Source organism: Tursiops truncatus, chromosome 15 (genome assembly GCF_011762595.2).
Source record: "Tursiops truncatus isolate mTurTru1 chromosome 15, mTurTru1.mat.Y, whole genome shotgun sequence".
NCBI lineage: Eukaryota > Metazoa > Chordata > Mammalia > Artiodactyla > Delphinidae > Tursiops > Tursiops truncatus.
In genome coordinates, this window is record NC_047048.1 from 22,982,911 (window position 1) to 22,998,342 (window position 15,432).

The 15,432-nt window shown below is 44.1% G+C and overlaps 1 protein-coding gene across 7 annotated transcripts in view; it reads right to left on the reverse strand.

Moving 5' to 3' along the window:
* The window catches only part of VPS35L (VPS35 endosomal protein sorting factor like), a 134,005-nt gene that overhangs the window by 93,307 nt on the left and 25,266 nt on the right, over positions 1–15,432 (reverse strand). For 5 of the 7 annotated variants that reach the window (XR_012326089.1, XM_073792252.1, XM_073792255.1 and 2 more), the window contains 3 exons: positions 12,152–12,236; positions 5,344–5,403; positions 4,627–4,749 (listed from right to left, as the gene is read on the reverse strand). Coding sequence is in view for 5 of the 7 variants with exons in the window: in XM_073792252.1 (XP_073648353.1) it covers positions 4,627–4,749; positions 5,344–5,403; positions 12,152–12,236 (268 nt within the window). In the remaining 2 variants the exon portion in view is untranslated. Of the gene's footprint in view, positions 1–4,626; positions 4,750–5,343; positions 5,404–12,151; positions 12,237–15,432 lie in introns of those variants that run through there. The other 2 variants (XM_033840644.2, XM_033840645.2) reach the window with 2 other exon arrangements.

The following is a 15,432-nucleotide window of genomic DNA, read 5'->3' on the forward strand; positions in this document are numbered from 1 at the left end:
AGCAAGACTCTGAGGCGAGAAACCTGCCAGAGTTAGGCTGCCAGCTCAATATGGCACTAAGACTTGAGTCACTTTGTGGCAAAAGTGCCACTTTCCCCGCTTATCTACTCTCTTCCTCTTTAATAGAACTCTCATTTTCTGCTGGGCACACGGCCATCCTTGCAGCTCAGTGTGGCCATGTGACCAAGTTCTGGCCCCAGGATATAAACAAAAGCGCAAGGTCTGGGAACTGGCTGTAAGGGAAAGGGCTTGATCTTCGTTCCTTCTTCCTTCCTGCCGGCTAGAACGCAGATACGATGGCTGTGACCTCCATAACCATCTCGAACCACAAGAGCAAGACCGAAGTCAGGACTGTTGGCACCACGGGCTGGCTGCCCACTAGCCCTCATCTTCCTTACTGCGATTTGGAGTTTTCTGGCACTGACAACCAAGCCCAGTCATGACACACATCTTAATAAGGAATGGAAGAGTACGGAAAAATGAAAACAAAAACAAACAACAAAAAACTCATCCACTCCAAGAAGGCCATTGTTGAACTCTTACATGAAAATGATTTCTCCTAAATGATTTCCACACAGATTGGAGCCCGATCCCACCACTGGGTGTGCTTTACCCTTTCAGGATTCAATCAAAACAAGAGAAACTAATTACTACAGAACGTAACGGATGAGCATTAGCTTGCGGGCTGGTCTCACCTTGCTGTTCAGTGGCTCATTGTTCATCCCTGACTCTACTTTCTGCTACTTGGTGGTACACCATTAAGGTGATCAAAATATCTAGGGAATCAGCAAAAAGATAAAACTCTAGGTACTTCAGGAGCTGAGAACAGTCACTCATCACAACGGCAGATATTTTGGAATTGCAATCTCAAGGATTCGTCTATTTTTGGACGTTCTGGCATGCTTCATTCATTCGAGAATTCTTCACTTGCCATTTTCAAAGGGAAGGGAAATTACCATTTTCCCTTTCCTGGCCTGAACCCGTGCACTTCAAAGTAACTTTTTTTCGAGTTCCAAGAGATCCAGACAGGAAAAGATAAGGGTTATTCTTAAATTCGTTTGTCAATCTTGCCTTTTGGAAAAGGGAGAGGTGGGGTTAATTTCCCTTCATATGACCAAATCATGTGACTTGAGACCCAAAAGCAAAAATAAGTCTCTGAGGTCATCTAAGAAAAACTCTTGCTTTTCAGTTGAGGGAATGGAATGCAGCAGCAAAGGGTGGGATGACAGGGATTCAGTCTGCCAGAGAGAGCTGGACATCACACAAAAGGCAAGTTGCCCTGCGTGTACACATTGACTGAAAGCTATACAGTAATCTTCATATGCAATATAAAGGCTTTAGGCTTTCCTTCCAGCTCAAGGAATAATTCAGGAAAAGGATTATGTTATGCAGGACTTTAAAATATTATAGAAAAAAGTAAATAAACAAAACTGGAAGAAAAAAAATGTTACAGAAAACTCAATATTACATTACTTCATTTGCTCAATACAAACGTCTTAGGAACCAACTAGAAGTGGTATTCTAGGCTCCAGGCAGGTAACAGCACATAAGAGAGACCCTGCCCTAATGAAGCTTACATTCCAGTGGGGGAAGAAACATAATAAACACAGAAAAGAATAAGCATGCAAACAAGATAACATGCAATAGCAGTCAACACTATGAAAGATATAAAACGAGGTATGGACTAGAGAGTGACCTGAGTTAATCTGGCAGGGGGGATTCATTAGACAGGGTGTCAGTCAAAGAAGTCTCCTGCAGATGGAGCATTTGAGCTGAGTCCTGAATTATAAAAAGGAGCTAGCCATGCTTAGATGTGGAGGCAATGTATTCCAGGAGGAAGAAACAGCAAGTGCAAAGGCCCTGTGGTAGGTATGACCTCTGGTGTGGTCAAAGAACAGGAAAGGGAGCCAAAGTGGTGAGAGCAAGAAGGGGGGAAGCAGGCATCACAAACCAGGTCATGCGGGGTTGCACCCTTGGTGAGGAGTCTGAGAGTTTTTCTAAGTATGACGGAAACTCCCTGAAGAGTTCTGGGCAGAGGAATGGCATGGCATGACGTGACTTATACTTCAGTGCTTGAGCTGCTACGTGGAGAATGAATTCAGAATTTGGAAATTAATTAAGAAGAGGCTTTGATGTAACAAAGACCAAAGATAATTTCCTCTAGTTCTCACTTATTTTTCTTTTATGGTGTTTCTTTTTTCAACCCTAACTTCTGTGGATATTTTAGGAGGAGGGAGGACACCAGCGACTCTAGTTCTCTTTCATTTGCCAAGTTTCTACCCTGGCAGTGAGAGGTCTCTTTACATAACAAGGCTTATAGGGGTGCCACGTCACCTTAATATGTGCCTGAAAGGCCAGGTCAGTTAAGGACATTGCTTATCCAGATGCAGCTTACATCAGCCATGGAGAAAAACTGAAGATAGGAATGCCCCCAGTTGATGAGGAGAGCCACAACACAATAATCCCAAGTTATTTCTCCCAACATGGAAATAGAACTGTTTTATCACTTAGAGTACATTGCCTCTTCAGTCATATGCTGGATTAAGAAATGTTGGGGGAAAACTACGCAACGAGTAGCATATACTTTCCGTGAACCCAAAGGACACTGGTATCTTTCTGAGGTCATAAGAGCTATGCCTTAGTTAAAACTCCTGAAGGTAAAGGGCTCGAATACTAAGTTCACAATCTGAACTTGATTCAAATGGAAAGAATGAGTACACACGCCACCGGACTTCTCTCTCCACATAACTTCTTTGGGCAGAATTCTGCATAGTAGGTTTCAAAGCTTTCTTCATAATTACTGTTAAGAGTCATCCCCAACATTATTGATGTTTTTGAGAAAAGTTTGCCCCTCTCCCTTTCAGGTTCTGGGAAGCAGAAAACACATGCAGATGAAGATTTTAACTGAAAGGGGGGAAAATGAAATTATTTTCAAGAAAGCAAAAGCCCGATTCAAGGTAAAAAAAAAAAAAAAAAGGTATTTTGGGAGGGAAGAATTTAGTGATAAACGTGCTAATTAGTATATTTAGATAAGAACTAAAAGTGAACATGAAAGTAGCCTTTTATTCTGAATTTTTATAGTTTAGGTAGGGAGAAGGTTATTAGTAATGCTTCCTTAACTAGCCCTAAAATGTTGTTTGTATAGTTAGTGAAAACTAAGAGGAAGGAAAACTATTGCAATAGGTGCAAACACAAATGCCCTTAGGGGCCAGTCAGGTAATATAAATATTTTTAAGCAGTTAGGTATACAACAATAGGAAGAAGTAGAACCTATAAGAAGAAGCATTTTAAAAAATACTGTTATAGCCAAAGAAAACACCTATCTGAGTTTATTTCTGCCTGCAGGCTAAGAATTTACTGCTGCTGGTATAGCATATGGAAGAAAAGTTGGCAAGTGTAAAATAAATGCACCCAATGAGTTTCCCAAATCCTTAAGTTGACAGAGAAGCCTTTCCATCAGGCTTGTCCCTGCCTCCAAGTCTTGAGAAGCCTAGAATGTGGGAGGAGCTGTTGGACATATATACACTACCAAATGTAAAATAGGTAGCTAGTGGGAAGCAGCTGCATAGCACAGGGAGATCAGCTCGGTGCTTTGTGAACACCTAGAGGGGTGGGATAGGGAGGGTGGGAGGGAGGGAGATGCAAGAGGGAAGAGCTATGGGAACATATGTATATGTATAACTGATTCGCTGTGTTATAAAGCAGAAACTAACACACCATTGTAAAGCAATTATACTCTAATAAAGATGTAAAAAAAAAAAAAACATTGCAGGTATGATGTGGTGGAGGGGAGGGTCTAGAGCAGCAGTGTCCAGTGGAAATATCATGTGAGCAGCATTCAAAAAGCTAAAACAAAACAGGTGAAATTTTAACAATTTACTTCATTTAATCCAATTCATGTAAAGTATCAGTTCAACATGTAATCAACTTAAAAATTAGTGAGATACTTCATGGTCTTTTATTTGTATAAGTCTCTGAGGGACTTCCCTGGTGGTCCAGTGGTTAAGACTCTGCACTTCCACTGTAGGGGCCATGGGTTTGATCCCTGGTCGGGGAACTAAGATCCCGCATGCCACTCAGTGTAGCCAAAAGAAAAAAAAAAGTCTCTGAAATCCAGGGTATTTTTTTTTTTTATACTCACAGCACATCTCAGTTTGGACTGGCCACATCTCTAGTGTTCAAGAGCCCCACGTGACCAATGGCCACCATATTGGATGGCGCAGGCCCAGCGCTAAAAACCAGGCTCTCGCTAGCTGGTGGCAGGCCTGTGGGCAAGTCCCTGACTCTTCCCCACTGGGTTTGCCCACCTACAATGAGACACGGTGATTCCTAAGAGCTTTTCTAACCCGAAAGGTCTGTAGAGCTCTGTCTTTCTCTCTGAGAAATGTACATATTAAATAGTTTTTAACAATATAGATAGATGGAAGGAAAGTAAGAAAGGAAAAAAAAGGAAAGAGAGAGAGAAAGGGAGGGAAAAAAGAGACACAGTGAAAGAGAGCAAAAGAGAGAAAGAGAAAGGAAGGAAGGAAGGAAGGAAGGGAGGGAGGGAGGGGGAAAGAAAGAGACAGAAAGGCAAGACAGATAAACAGACAAAAAGAAAAGAGGTCAAATTACGGGTACTCTCACATGCCATCTCTTCATCCTCCAGGGAAGTGCCGCTGCTAGAAGCAGAAGGAGGTGGGATGAAGGTGGAGTGAGCTTGTTCTAACTTGTACAGATAAGCGCGCTTCCTCTCAGCAGCGCTAGGAACTTGAAAGGAGGAATAAGAGGGAAAGGACGCTGTTGCTGGGCGTTCCGTGCTGCTGGCCCCATCATCATCATTTATGTGACAAAAGAAATTTGTGATCTAGCTGTCCCATTATAACCTCCTGAGAGTTTAAAACTGAGTGGCAATAAATTTAATGCAAACATCACTTGGGCACAGAATGTAGATTCAAAGCATCTGTTATTATTGATTTATTTGACATTGTTCCTTAATATAAAGTTGATTTTATAAAGTAATTTGCTTCTTAGGAAAAACATATAGGAAAAATATTTAAATGTCCAGCAGCAGAGAACTTGAAGTTGGTATAAAAGTTCAGTTGAATCTAATTGTAATACCTCTTCATTCTTGCAGATTCAAATTACTTGCCCAAATCCCTAGCTGGGCTGTTGGAAAATCTAATGTTTTTTGAAGACTGAGATGATCAGAAATCCGTAAAGGCGTTTCTTTAACTTTTAACACACCAAAACAAACAAACACAAAAACCTTTATTTCATGTCTCAACAAATCCTGACTTGATATAAACCTTCTAATCCTGACTTGAGGGCAGCATGAAACCCACGGAAAAGCTAAGACATTACCTGGTAAGATGCTGTGGTTATCCACACACATGGAAAAGATGCGCTCGTATACCAGCTTTCCTGGGGAGAAAAGGACATATGGTGTCAGCATTGTGCCCTTCAGAAGCAAACAATAAATTAATGTTTGTTAATTAGGGACAGAGACGGTGGCGTCTCCCATATGAGCTTCTACTTGTGATAGTATGCTGCCACCTAGTGGGACAAATTTTTAGCCATGATTCTTTTTTAATTTTAGATTTTTAATTAAAAGAGGGGACTTTCTGCTCTAGGCAGAAAAGTGATCCTTCACTTATGCTAAGCAAAATAAGTCAGACAGAAAAAGACAAATACTGTATAATTTCACTTGTATGTGGAAACTAAAAAACAAACAAACAAAAACGAACAAATATAACAAAACAGAGAGTCATAGATACAGAGAACAAACAGGTGGTTGCCAGTGGGGAGGGGAAGGTGAGAAATAGGTGAGAGAGATAAATGAGTCATGGGTGTGAAATATATGGTGCGGGGAATATAGTCAATAACTATGTATGATCTTTGTAAAATGACAAACAGTAACTAGACTTATCATGGTGATCATTTTGAAATGTACAGAAATATCAAATCACTGTTGTGTAACAGGAACTAACAAAGGTCAGTTATACTTCAAAAAGAAACAAACAAACTCATAGCAAAAGAGATCAGATTTGTGGTTATCAAAGGTTGGGGGAGGGGGAATTGGATGAAGGCAGTCAAAAGGTACTAACTTCCAGTTATAAGATAAATAAGTGCTAGGGATGTAATGTACAACATGATACATATAATTAACACTGCTGTATGCTATATATGAAAGTTAAAAGAGAGTAAACCCTAAGAGTTCTCATCATAATGAAAACAATTTTTTTCCATTTCTTTAATTTTGTGTCTATATGAGAGAATGGATTTTCACTGAACTTACTGTGGTAATCAGTTCATGCTGTATGTAAGTCAAGTCATTACGCTGTACTTCTTAAACTTATACAGTGTTGTATATCAATTATATCTCAATTAAACTGGAAGAAAAAACCCCCAGATTTCCTGCTCCTTCACAAACTACACGCCAAAAATGACCCACATCCCTCTAGGATAAAAATGAGCTTGAATAGATTAGTAGCTGCCCCCTGAAAACTACCCAGTTTGCCACAGTCTCCACTGCTCCCTACTGTCTTTCATCAACAGCCTGCTTCACGCACTTACGTAATCTGCCTGGTACCTAGAAGCACTGGAATTTGAGATTCATCTAGGTATACAAGTTCTACAAGGGCAGAGATTTGTGCCTGTTTTGTTCACTGACATATTCCCAGTACCTAGATCAGTGCCTGACATACAGTGGGTGCTTCATCTTTGTTGGATGGATAGATGAACATATTTTAGGTTGTGTGGGTCAGAGATCACCATTGCAACTACTCAACTCTGCTACTGTAGCTCAAAAGCAGCCATAGACAATAGGTAAACAAATGGATGTGGCTGTTTCCAATAAAACTTTACTTACAAATACAAGTGTGCAGTCTGGACTTGGTCTACAGGTCAGCCTAGCACAAAAAGTTTTATGTATTCTGTACGAATGTTATTATGGAAAATGCTATCAATATTCAAAGGATAAAAGTTACAGCTCTATTCATTTTCTGGACCTTCCCAAATCACCTTTGATGTTGAAAGTATTTTCCCATGCCTATTTTCCCCCGCACAACCCCACCATTCAGGGCTACAAAGAACCACACCCCTTGTCCATACGCGGAAAAAGACAGGAGAGTTACAGGATCATTTCTGGTCAAAGAACGTGAAATCAAATGACATCACCAAGAAATGACAGAATGCTAGGTTAACATGCAGGAAGCCAGCCAAGCTGAGAAGAGCCCTAGATGCCTCTCCCAGTGTGGACTACTTACATTACCATCACCAAAAGACACTTGTTAAAAATGTCCATTCCTGGGGCCCACCTCAGAGCCAGTGAAAAAGAATATTCCGGGGGGTGAAGACTAGGAATATGAATTTTGAATAACCTTAACGGGAAATTCTTATACACACTCAAGTGTGAGAACCATTGATTCAGGCAGGCACTGTGGGTGCCTCCCTCCTCCCTCTAACCCAGGGGTTCTCAACCTTAGCTGAACACTCAGAGCACCTGGGGCACTTGAAAATGCGCTGATGCCTGCGTCTGTTCTCAGAGATGCTAACGCAAACGATCTGGGGCACAGCGTGACCATCAGAAAGAAGTGTTTTTAAAGCTCCCCAGGTATGCAGCCGAGGATGAGAATCACTGCCCCAAACCGTGGATTCAATTTAGAAGTTGCCAGGAAGCCTCAGGGACCAGGCTCCAGTTCTCAAAGCCACCTGCCTTTGTCCTCCTGGCAGGAAGTAACCTGCAGTCACGGGCTCCCCAAGGCAGCCACACCTGATGCCAAGAGAGGCCTCCTCTGAGATGAGCACAGAACCCCGGGCATTGGAACTACATGCAGTTTACCTTGGCCATCACACAGCACAGCAAGCCACGCTGGGCAACCATGTGACTTCTCATACCTCCTAGAGTGCGTGGACCGGGCTTAAGAGAACCCAATGCCTTTACTTCCTCCACAAAAAGCTTGCCATCTCTCCAAAACTAGCTTTCTTTTAAAAACGAAAGCACAACTTTTATATTTCACCTTCATATCCTAAGGCCTTTAACCACAAAACCATTTTTGGCCAAAAGAGTTTGGTGAATATTTGTTTTCCTTTGTTAAGTTAGTGGACAACTATTTTGAGAAATAATACCTGACCCTAGATTTTCTTTCTTGATTCACTTTCTTATAAATCAAGGACACTAATATAGATCGTTAACAACAGTGACGACAGTTAACGGTTTCTGAGCACCTTACTTCGTGCCAGCCACGGCTCTAAGTTGTTCACACTGACCCTGCCAGCTCCTAGAAGAGGAAGGACATCACGTGCTTCCTACACATTCTCTCATTTAATTCTCTCCAGAAACCCCCAGAGGCAAGGCCTATCATGCCCATTTCACAAGTGAAGAAACCAAGGCTCAAGTTCACACAACCCTGTAGGAGGAGAGGCAACGAATGCAGGCAGAGACGCCAGAGCCCAGCTCTGTGCTCACTGCCTCCAGGGAAATCCCAGCTAAAGCGCTGCAGTTGCAGACGCCTGGGGCCGTGTCCCGCATCCTTGCCCAGCAAGACGCTCCCACCCTCGGTCAGCCTCATTCACAACCACTGACCACCAGCAACACATGCACAACGGACCTCAGCACTCGGAGCTGCTACCCAAGCAAGGCCAGTTCCGCCCCCTTTTTAAAAGGGGAAAGCTGCTCGTTAGCCCCAAAGCATAACAAAGTGTCTCGAGCACCTGCACACGCAGGCTGCCTCGCGCTCCTGAGGAAAGCTATTCGCAACAGATCTGGACAAGGGCACCTCTGGGAATGCTTTGAAGAGGTAAAACATGGCCACCATTCAAAATTCAAAAGGCTGCAGGAGGTACTCAGTGAAGGTTCTCCCTCAGCCCGTCCTGTCCAGCTCACTGCTCAAGCCACCCTCTGAGGGTCTCCGCTCTTGTTAGCTCCTTGGGGATCCTTCCAATGTTTCTTTAGGCACACGCAAGTGAAAACAACCAAGCGCTCTAAGTTTTCCTCCTTTCTTAAACAAAACGGAACATACCCCATAGCAGTTCTGCATCTTGAGTTTTTCACCTGATAATGTACCCTGGGGATCTTTCCACATTGGAACACAGCACGTCCTCACTCTCAGAGGCCTCCTGTACTGCTGCATACAGACGTGCCATCGTTTGTTTAACTGGTCTCCTATGGACGGTCACTTGGGTTGGATGAATTCCCAGAGGCAAAGTTGCTGGGTCAAAGGTACACGCATTTGTAGTTTTGTAGAGAGAATTTCCCCCGTGAGCCAAGTAAGAGAAATAAAGCAGGTGCTCTGACTGCAGAGAGAACTCAATTTGGGTCCCAGCTCTGCCCCTCACTAGCCTGGGGGCTACTTCCCTGTGCCTCAGGCTCCTCGTCTGTGAAGTGGGGATAATTACAGACCCTACCTCACAGAGCTGTCATGAGGACGGCATGACTTAAGATCACTAAAGCTCCTAGAACAGAGAGTCAGGCCCAAGGAAAACCCTGATTTGTTGAGGATTTATCACCGTTATTCTCCGCTCCTGGCCCAGCTAATTTCTGGGACACAGCAAGGACGGCGGGCATCTACACCGCATCCCGGCCGGCCGAGGCATGGGACTGGGCCGCCACCACAGAGGCTGACAGAACGGCCGCCCCATATTCTCACAAGGTTAACGTCTGGATCTGGCCAGGCTCGCAGGCTCAAGCAATGGTCTCAGAGCTAGTCTCACCCGGGGATGCTGACTCATGCAAAAGAAACTTGCAGGAGGCTGGCGAGGGAAACCAGAAGGCCAATGTGTTGACTCACCATGAGATACAGAACTGTCAGGGGAACCAGACATAGCCACTGGCCTCTCTCGCTGACTAACATCCTCGCTCCCGGAAGGCAAGCTGGGTATGAGGACAGGTCAAGGCCCAAGGGGCGTGCGATGGATATCTGTTCTGAGAGCCTAATGCACCCATCTGTCCTGGATCACCTTCCCCCATCCCCACCGCCACCCCGGGGCCATGCCACCCTCATTTTTCACCTGGAGTGCTGCACCGGCCTCCCAACCGGGCCCCCCCGTTCCACCCTCGCCCTACCGTCTAGTCTCAACACAGCAGCCAGAGGGAGCCCATTAAAACCCAAACTGGAACTTGCGCCTCCCGTGCTCAACACCCTGGGCGGCTCCTCATGCCCTCGGGCTCAAAGCCCAAGTCCTTCCAACGGCCTACATGGCCCACCAGGCTCTCTGGCCACATCCCCACCCCACCCGCCCCCCTCCAGCCACACTGGCCTCTCAGTTCTCCAGACCTGCCAGGGCTGCTCCCACCCCAGGGTGTTTGCACTGGCTGTTCCTTGGTCATAAGCCGGCCCCACGTTGCCAGCATACGGCTCATCTCTCACCTCCTTCAAGTACTTGCCCACACAGCGACTTCCCAGCGAGGCCTCCCCCGAACCCCCATTTACATAAAGGCGCTGCCCGCTTCACCCTGCCCTGGTTTGGGTTTTCTTCATCCACAGCACCAATCCCTGTCTAACACACAATCAGGTTTACTTATTTGTTCTGCGAATCCTCTCTTTCTGGCAAAGCCCACGAAGGCAGGGATTTTTGTTTCGTATTTGCTGACACAACCTCAGCACCCAGCAGAGTGCCCGATGCCACCTTCCCGGATCATCTGAACCCAAACGTCCCGTCGTTTGGCCGGGACATCTCTTCCTTTAACCCAGTTGGCTCCCATTCCCCTTTCCTCTGGCAACAGCATCACCCTTTCTCCTTTGGGGCAACCAGCTCTGGATAGCCTGCACATTTCATCCCCCAGATCCCATAACTGGCTCAGGGTCTGACCTGTGATCCAAGCCAGGCCAATGAGATGGAATTCCGGGACTTCTGTTGGAAAGCGAGGATAAAAGTTCCCTCCTTGTCCTGGGACTAGTAGCAGCAAAACTGATAAAAGTTGAGGACACCTTGTGGAGCTTAAGAATGAAGCCAACACAAGAAAAAGTACTAGAAAAAGCCAATGTCCTGAAGATACTGTTTGAGTTCCTGAATCCAGCGATACCTGAAGCCAGAAACTATCCCTGGCCTTTTCACCATAAGCTAATAAATACTCCCCCCTTTTCCACGAGGAAATGAATGAGTTAGGTTTTCTACCACTTATTCTAGCTAATACACTCAGGTCCCCGGTCTCCTGCACAGAAATAAATGGGTCTCTCTGAATGACATTTCATTTTCTGACACATTTGACCTGTCAATGGGTCACAGACAAGACTTGTCAGGTTGGGAGCCCGTCGGTCCTTCCTCGGCAAGACAGCAAAGGTCTGTTCCGACCCCCTGTGTGTTCAGTTCTCAGAAGATGACTGTCTCCTAGTTCCTGCGGGGCACCTCTCTGCCTACAGGCTGCACGGTTTGGGCAAACTGCTAACGGCATGATGCTCTGGCCACTGACCATCCCCAAGCAGCATGGAGACCTCCTGTTTCTCCAAAGGGCTCCTGGTCATTAATCTCTTCAGTCTAAACCTCTCTGCTGCACTCCCGAAGATCATTCGGCTTGAGGGGTGGAGTGTGGGACGAGGGGCAGCCACAGTGACACAGGAAGACCTCATAGGAGCTGCAGCCATCATCCATGGGGCAGAGAACAGGGGCTTGGACTAAGGTTTTAACAGAGAAGACAGAAAAACAGACATACGGGGGAGAGACTGAGGAGGGTGAATTGAAGAACCTGGTGACGGGCTGGACATGGGGCACGGGGGAGAAGACTCAGATTTCCAGCGTGGGCACGGGGGTACATGGTGCCGCCATCCCCTGAGACAGAAACCCAGCGCGGGTGGGGAAGGGCTGGGAGGAGATGCCAGGTTCAGTTCTGAACAAAGTGAGTTCCAGATGCCATGAGCCGGCCGGCGACGGACCGAGGCTGGTCTGTGTAAGACGTGTGCTCCCCAGCCTGCCTTGCTTGACTCACTCGCCTCGCTAGCCTATCAGAAGGTTAGAAACACACAATTTAAAATTCTTTTAAAAACAGCACCCGCACCCTTGCTCCCCTCATTAGAGCAGGGGAGCAAGGGTAGGGGTGGGAGTTTGGGTCTCCCTCGTGACTTACCTAGTAATTTAAACCACAGCAGAACCCAATTTAAAGCAACTCTACCATCCAACTTCTGGCAAAACAAACGTACTTCTTAGATTTGAGATGAATAAAACTAGTACTTACCAAATGTATCAAGTATGTCGGTGATAAGGACAAATTTGCTTGGGTAGAACTGAATAACACTTGTGTCCGAAAGAAGCTTTGAACACTAGAAAAAGAGAAGAGAAAAGAAAAGTCACTGTCATGTCTGACTGGGTTGGAACACTCCAGGCCTGGAAAATTAAGGATCTCCACAAACAAGTGGAGGTGTATACCACGTGCCAGGCCTAGTGCTAGTCACTGGAGGTATAATGACAAGCAAAACCACCATGCTTTTGACAGAGGGAGTCAACTCTGCTCACAAGAGAGCCTCTTCATGAAAGGCACCATCACCTCCCTCAGGAAGCCACGACTCAGGAATCTTATCCAGAGGGTCTGAACTAGGGTCAGCACTCGGTCACCAGAGAAGTCAACCAGCGTCCCTGCAGGTGACGCCATCCTTTCAGCATTGCCTCCGCTGGTCTATTTCAGAATGGTCTTGATTCTTAAATGTTCTTTTCTATGAAATGACCCCATAGGCAAATCTCTAGGGTGTCTTAAACTAGCACCTATTATTTATACTTACGCTTAAATTTCCTTCTAAAAGGAAACGTGACAAGCTTCAAAGAGTTACATGTTTCTCTGGAACTGTGCTCTGCAAGCCAGGAACATTTTGGCTTTGCCGGGAATTCCTCAATTCCTCGGCCATCACTCACGCCAGAGGGCCATCGACGTGTTCAGGACTCATAACGGAAGATGGCAGCCACACAACGTGGCCCCGAACACCCCAGATGAAGTCATCTTGTATAATCAGAAACAAAAATCTATCTCTCCTTCGAAGAACTAGAAGTAATGCCCTGAAATCTTGTAAATTCAGAAGTCTGGATAAGGAACTAGAAAACCTTGCCATATTATATCAGACAGGAAAAATGTCACGTTAAAAGAAAAAAAACTATTTGGACATTTAGAAAGGGTCCTTTCATATGTATGCGCTTCCGATGTGCACAGAATGGCTAGAAAGTTCATCATATCAAGATGTAGGCTGACATGTGTTTTCAGTTTGGCTTTGTTACACAATATCTAAATTATTACATTCATCAAGTTTCTCCTTAGCATTATGTAACTAAAAGTAAACAATGTGTCTAATTTGTAAAACATCCTCTCATGGCCCGAATGTTATTTGGGGATTGGAGGTGAGGGGAATGTAAGCTGTTAAAACAATGGCAATGACACCAAATGTGGCATTTGGATGTACACAGAACTCCACTTCCTGACACCTTGCTTTGTGTTTTTCACATGCCCTTTATGAGAGCTCCAACTTAAACAATTAATTACCCCATGAGATTTCAGGGCTTGGAAAAAACAAACAGTTCTGAATCCTAGAGACTGTTTACAATACACAGCTCTTGGTTCCTAGGGATGTGACATCTCCTGAGTTCCTACCCAGAGCCCCTCAGAGATGGGTTACTGCCCACTGGTGAGGTGAGAGGGAGAGAGAATTCAAACAGAAGATTTCAAATTAAACACAGCTGGCGTTTCCCAACACCTGTGCATTGATTTGTCTCCCAAGCTGGTGTCACAGAACATGTATTTTATAAAGACAATAGGAAGCAGAAAAAAATTTTTAATCCAAAGTTAAAATCATAATAATGTCATAAATTGAAGTTACCTTTTAAATCACTATTTTGAAGATTCCACAGTTTTTTGTAAAGCTTTGGTGCAGTTTCCTAAACCAATAAAAATCAGGCACCCCCAGGGTATGTGTTAAAAAAACAGATTCCCTGCTCCAAAATCAGTATTTTCAACAAGGGCCCCAGGTGACTGCTGCACTGAAACAAGCCCAGGACACACTGGGTTCCTGAGATCCGCAATCTGTACCACATTCTGGATGAAATGAGCATTCTACAAACCAAGGGTTCTCAGCTTCGGAATCATCTGGGAAGCTTTGTAAAATAACAGTGCCTGGATCCCACTCTCAGAGATTCTGATTAAGCTGGTCTGGGGCGCAGCTTGGACATCAGGATTTCTTAAAGCTCCCAAGTGATTCTAATGTGAGCCAAGGTTGAGAACCATTGTTATAAACACTTCCTGAGCAACTAACTGACGAATTACTCTGCCTAAAATACTTGCTATCGAATTTATTAACACTGCGGAAAAAATACTAAAAGAATGCTTTTCATTTGTTTCCAATTAGCAAGATTCTAGAAGGAAACTAGCAGTTCCTAAAATTAAGTTGGCATTAAAAACCAAAAATGTGAACCAAAGCAAATGGATAAATTAAAAGATAATCTATGGTTCAGTATAAGAAAGTATGACTAGATGGATGGCTAGAAGGAAGGCAGGAAAGGAGGGAAGCAGACTAATTAATCAGAGGACAATTACTGCCCACAATATATATTTTTTAAATCCTAAAAATCAGTAAGAAAGGTACAAATAACATAATGGAAAAATGAGCAAAAGGAATCAACAAAAGGCATTTTACAGAAAAGGAAACCCCAATGGCCAATAAACATATGAAAAGATGCTCAATCTTATTATAATCGGGGAATTGCAAATTAAAACCACAGTAAAATATGATGTTATTACCTCCTAAATTGGAAAAATTAAAATAGAAAGTCTGCTCATTCCAAATGTTGGTAGGTCACTGAAAGGCACAGACTCTCACACTCCCACTGCTACTACAGTGCAGGCTGGCACAACTACTGCGGAAAATAACTTGGCACTGTCTGGAAAAGCAGACAAGGCACACATCCTACACCGAGCAATTCCACTTTTAGGTATGGGCCTTCATCTAGCGAAACACTTTATATGGTCACCAGCAGACGTGACCAGCGTTCACAGCAACATCGTTCATAATAATGAAAGAAGGAAAAAGAAAAGAATGCCTATCAACAGAATGAATGATACATAATTTATGCACCAGTAGATTAACTCTGCTTCAGATGGCAAATCTCTCCAACTGATCTGTAGGGTCAGTACAATCCCTATCAAAATCCCAAAGGTTTTTTTTTTTTTTTTTTGGTAGAAATTGACAAGCTGATCCTAAAATTCATATGGAAATGCAAAGGACCCAGAAGAGCCAAAACAATTCTGAAAAAGAAGAACAAAGTTAAAAGACTTATACTACCTAGTTTCAAAACTTACCATAAAGCTATAGTAATCAAGTGTGGTACTGGCATAAGGACATACCTATAGATCTATGGAATAGAATTGAGAGTTCAGAAATAAACCCTTACTTTTATGGCCAATTGACTTCTGACAAAGGTGTCAAAATAAGTCTTTTCAGCAAATGCTGCTGAGACAACTGGATATCCATATGGAAAAAA